The sequence below is a fragment of the Lipotes vexillifer genome, unplaced genomic scaffold (assembly GCF_000442215.2).
Source record: "Lipotes vexillifer unplaced genomic scaffold, Lipotes_vexillifer_v1.1 scaffold208, whole genome shotgun sequence".
In the NCBI taxonomy this organism is placed as follows: domain Eukaryota; kingdom Metazoa; phylum Chordata; class Mammalia; order Artiodactyla; family Lipotidae; genus Lipotes; species Lipotes vexillifer.
Window position 1 is genome coordinate 112,379 of NW_006785067.1, and position 6,000 is coordinate 118,378.

Below are 6,000 nucleotides of genomic sequence, written 5' to 3' on the forward strand. Positions count from 1 at the left end.
AAAGGTTAAACAATTTTTTAGATGAAAAACAACCTGATGCAATACTATAACTAGGTAACATCTAAAGTTATCCTTTGGTTTTAAATTCCTAAGATCCATTTTCTAAAACTAGAATAACCACTGAAATTGGTCCCCAACTAAGTTTAGTCCATATGCTTAATCACTGGGCTTTAATAGGCATACCTGTATTAATTTTAAAAATATGTAACAATGTTCAGTAGAAATCATAATAGCTAGTTCCCTTACCTTCCAATTAAGATTCAAGCTTCTATCCAATTTCAGATACAAATATAACAGTAGTCTATAACAGTAGTGTTGAGTAATTAATAAAAATGGTATACTAAGTTAACAAATAGGTTTACCTTATATAATAGTGACATTAAAATGCTGTTTCCACATCTCCTTTTAAAACATTCACGAGGATTTACTTCACATTTTGAAATATTTTTATCATTAATGTTGATATATACATTTTTAAAATCATTTTTTGTTCAAAATGCAAGCATAATCAACTCCAATTGCTCAATATTTCTGGAAGTACCCTTCAGCCCCTGGTCTTGTCATTATGCTACTTATTAAACTCTCCATCCAACAGTGTGTAGGAACAAGAAGACATGAAACCCCTACTGGCATTATGTTACCTATCTGATTATTTAATACTTTCATTTTAATATAAAACTAAACGAATGGCAAAAACTTAGGTTTGAAAATTACCTATGGATTTCAGTTATCCATATTAAGTATCACTTCAAGAACTATGAATAGGGCTTCCCTGTTGGCACAGTGGTTGAGGGTCCGCCTGCCGATGCGGGGGATGCGGGTTCGGGCCCCGGTCCAGGGGGATCCCGCGTGCTGCGGAGCGGCTGGGCCCGTGGGCCATGGCCGCTGGGCCTGTGTGTCCGGAGCCTGTGCTCCGTAATGTGAGAGGCCACAGCAGTGAGAGGCCCGTGTACCGCAAAAAAAAAAAAAAAAAAAAAAGGACTATGAATAATTATACATAAGACTTCAACTGATTTCAACTGGAATATCACACTGACATTTTGACCACTATACTTCAAGAAAGACATAACAAAGCTAGGGAAAATCTAAAAAGGGCAACAAAATTCATTAAAACTATACAACTGATTTTAGGGGATATCATTAAAAACACAAAATTCAAAGCAGTCTGTATACCTCTCTGGTATGCTTCATAGCACCTTTTTAGAGCAATAGACTGCTGTCTGACTTATTCATTTTGCAAACTGAATAGTAAGAAAAGAACTTACAAGTGCTACTAACAAACTCTCTAAAATTTGAAACTTTATTATAGAGAGTAAACCTCATAATACTGGAACAAGAAAGTAATCTCTTGGGGCTTAAAAGAGATGGTCATTGGAAAAGGTAAAATAATAGTACTCTCATTAATGAACATGTGGCATGTGTAAATCCTCCTCCTCTCACACACACACCTGTCTCATTTCTCTTATAGTTGACTAAGCAAGTGACATTTGGTTTTTTTGTTTGTTTTTTTGGGGGGGTTTTAGGCTGAGCCACGTGGCATGCAAGATCTTAGTTCCCCAACCAGGGACAGAACCTGGGCCCTCTGCAGTGGAAGCACGGAGTCCTAACCACTGGACCATCAAGGAATTCCCAGCAAGTGACATTTGATTAACACTTGATGAACAGGTAGATGGTACCTGGATGAAGAGCTAGGGAATTGGTAAAAAGCAGCTGGGCATAATTAACTGAAATCTGAATGCCCTGAAGCAGGAAAGAAGAACAGCAAGTTCCAGGCTTGGTGTGGCTGAAGCACAGAGTGTAAAAGACAGAGGCACAAGATAAACTTAGAAAGATAGGAGTTAAAATCACACAAGACCTCAAAGGCCATGATAGGATTTTAATGTTTACTCTCAGGTCAGTAAAAAACACCAAAGGATTTTACACAAAAGGATGACACAACCAGCACTTTAAAAAGACTATTCTGGTTATCTGTGGAAAATGAATTAGAGGAAGATTAAAGTATCTATGGAGATCAATTAAGAAACAGGGCAGCAATCTAGGTGAAAAATGATGGTAGCCTTGACTAGGATGATGGCAAGGTCAGGAGGCCGATCTAAGAGATAATTTAAAGACAAAACCAAGCAGTCTTAGGCATAACCAGCCTTCCAAATTGTCTGTACTTATCTATTTATTTATCTATTGATATCTTTAATGGTGCAAACAGAAACTTAAGTGTGACCCATTATTTAAATTATGTTTACAGGTTCAAAATTAAGTGACAAAAGAATGCACAATTAGAAAGGGAGTAGTCAAGAAACATACCCGTATATCTAATAATTGTAAACCAGATATAAAATGAAAAGTATGTTTATATGATTACACATTTTTACTAGAAGTCTTAGAAACTTTACAAAATTTATGCCATTGTACAATATAGGTATAAATAACAAGTTGCATCTAAAGTAACACCACACACTGAAAAATTCTGTAAGTGACGATGACCAAAATTCTATCTGCTGCTGATTAACAGAAGAACATTACTCATGTATTGTTAGTTGTAATCTCTCATGCATAATGCAGAAATAGGATGTGTGTGTGTACACACACATATATACACACAGTAACAATTACAATAATTGGCTCCAGAAAAACCCAATATACTTAATTTTAGATAGTACTGGTAGGTTCTTACAACTTAAATAGGAATGTAACTGAGAAAATTAAAAATAATATATTCAAAAATAATAATAATAATATATTCATTACAAAAATAAAAATACTGATTACTTATAAATGCCACAAAAATGGAAACCTTTTGTAATTTTAATGTTTGTATATAATATTTGTGTAAAATGCTTAACACAAATTATCTTTTTGTAATGATTATTTCTTCTTAAAATTTATATACACTTTTCCTAGAAGAACCCAGAACACCATCTGAAAAATCTGTTGTACAAAAATAACCCTGAAGGCAGAATCCTAGCAGTGTATAATAGAGAATTCTTACCAATTTTTCATCAACCGTTATGAGTTGCGTGTCTCGAGTTTGGTCCTGTGCCAACCTCCATGTGGAAGTGCTCAGCAACCTGCAGTGAAAGACTTTAAGTTAAAAAGTGATCCATGCAATGAGAAAAGAGAGGCAGACAAATCTTACAGAAACCAGCTACTTTAACAGTATCTGTCTTATAAAACAAACAGAATAGAAAGAAATAGAAGAGGGCACAAAAATCCTTTTTCTCCCCAATTAGTTCTGTCTGCTGAGTTTCTGGCAGACTCTCACTTGACAGTTCACAACAGGCTGTACTTTATGGCAGTCTACAGGCTCTCTGTCATAGAAGGGCCGCCAGTGACAAGAACTGTTCTGCTCTCTATGAATGCAAACTGGCTAGTTTGTCATTACAAGGAAGAAAATTGCAAAGCTATATCAACACTTCTGGAATGCTGATTCCTAAATGATGGCATCAGAAAGAAAAAGAAAAATCTCCATCATATTCTTAATGGACTAAAGTAAAAGTTGTAGAATTTAATTACATAATGTTAACAAAAAGTTCCTTCACTCTAATTTCAAAACAAAAGTTTAAATAGGAATGATTTGCATGATCATTTAAACCAATGTTATTGGTTTAATCCTGTGACCCATTCACAGAATTGAATAAAGTCTGAATAGCTGAAATAGAAATATTAAGTCAGAAATAAAATCAGCACAGAATCTAACTCCTTTGTATTAGCATGGTCCCACTCTCACCCCAAGGAAGTTATGAAAAGCTAACAGATTTTTTTTATTTCATGTACACACTGTAGTTTATACTAATGAATGCAATAGCCATCGATGATTGTGACAATTTAGCATTTTGGAATTTTCCAAAATATTAAACCATCCTATGTAGATTTCTCTTTAGAAAGTAAGTTAGTATACACAATTGACTTGAGTTTCCAAACCAACTGAATATATTCAATTCTTTTATTTAATGCAATATAATCATCAATAATTCATGCAAAACTTCATGCCAAATGTTCAACTTTCAATAGCTACACTGTACACAGCTTTATAGAAAATCTACCTACTAGTAACATAAAGATAACTCATAATACAAAAGGCTTTGTTTCATGAACATGTATTTTTTAAAAATATCAATTATTTCCCCTAATTCATATAATTCATTATCACTATAAATACCTTGCTCAGAAATATATCCACACAAAATACACCTACATGGATATTATTTTAAATTATTTATACAAACAGTTAAAATATATGTTCTAGTTGTTATAAAACTAAAGAAGTATAATTAAGTAACTTTTAAGATCTATTTACTCTGGAAATCACTAAGAGCAATAATATAACAATAAGAACATTTTGAGTATTTATAAATAAATCCATATATTGCAAGAACAAAGTGAGGCAATGATAAGGGAACTCAGGAAAACTTGAAATATTAGAAGTATTAGAAAATGTAGGGACTTCCCTCGTGGTCCAGTGGGTAAGAATCTGCCTTCCAATGCAGGGGACGTGGCTTCGATCCCTGGTCGGGGAACTAAGATCCCACATACCGCAGGGCAACTAAGCCCACACACCGCAACTACTGAGCCCACGTGCTCTAGAGCCAGTGGGCCACAACTACTGAGTTCACACACCACAACTAGAGAGCCCACGCACCACAACTACTGAGCCCGCGTGCTCTAGAGCCCCCATGCCACACACACAGCCCACGCACCACAACGAAAGATCCCTCATGCCACAACTAAGACCCGACACAGCCAAATAAATTAAATAAATATTTTAAAAGGAAAAGAAAATACAGCTATATTTCAAGAAAATGGAAATACCTAATTCCTCTAATGAATAGAAGTGTTAGATCAAAATAGTGGAAATTAGATTAAAACTCTGTAATCCACGAACTGTGTAATTTAAAATTATACAGTAGATTTGATTGATTTAAACAATTTTCTTTTAAATTGTATGTTAAAATCTTATTGTACATTAGTTGTAACCCAAAGTAAATTTTTTAAAATGTTAAAGTATATATACTTTAATGGTAGATATATCTTAATAATTTTAGATTGATCTCCAACTAATCATAAGAATGAAGCTGTATGTCATTTTCTATAAACAGATAACTATTATAAACAAATACACAGATGAAAAGTTATGCTTATATTTTTATCAGCCTGTATGTAAAAGGCAACACAATAAAAGACAAAAGATGTTAAGTAAAATAGTATTAGCAGAAGAGTTAAAAATAAAAATTTTTTGTAAGAAAGATAGGCTAGAATGCAAAGAAATTATAAGTAGAAATTCTTATTTATTATTTGAAACAATATATTCACATATAATTTATTTCAGAAAAATTTGCCTAAGTAAAAAACACACAATGTATATATGTATATGTATATATATGTGCATATGGGTTATATATATTAAGTCACGTGCTAAGTAGCTACTCCTGAAACACAGAGACAGCAATTCTTAAAAAGCAAACCTCAGATGTGGAGAAAAATTTTCCTCCAATTCTAGATAGTTAAGGTAGCAACAGAGATCTAGAGTCAATTACGAACACAGCATTTAATTAATTATACCTACAAAATATAATCTACAGTTAATTTTAGAGTACATGTGAACTATATAGCAAATATCTTTTTGTTTATTAGCCTGTAAAGAATACCACAACAGTGAAGCGGAAGAAGAAAATATTTTTAGTCATATTAGAGTATAAAAACGTTACTAAACAAAATATAAAACCTAGAAAGCATAAAGTAAAAAATGACAGAAGCTACTACAAAAAAACTTCTAAACCAAAATACGATAAAGTAAGAATAAGACAGGTAGGGCTTCCCTGGTGGTGCAGTGGTTGAGAGTCCGCCTGCCGATGCAGGGGACACGGGTTCATGCCCCGGTCCGGGAAGATCCCACATGCCATGGAGCGGCTGGGCCCATGAGCCATGGCCGCTGAGCCTGCGCATCCGGAGCCTGTGCTCCGCAACGGGAGAGGCCACAACAGTGAGAGGCCCATGTACCGCAAA

The 6,000-nt window shown here is 34.3% G+C and overlaps 1 protein-coding gene across 1 annotated transcript in view; it reads right to left on the minus strand.

The window, feature by feature from the left end:
• The window catches only part of NDUFS4 (NADH:ubiquinone oxidoreductase subunit S4), a 124,943-nt gene that overhangs the window by 66,877 nt on the left and 52,066 nt on the right, over positions 1 to 6,000 (minus strand). Inside the window, exon 2 of the mRNA XM_007457196.1 lies at positions 2,987 to 3,065. Coding sequence (XP_007457258.1) covers positions 2,987 to 3,065 — 79 coding nt within the window. The remainder of the gene's footprint in view (positions 1 to 2,986; positions 3,066 to 6,000) is intronic.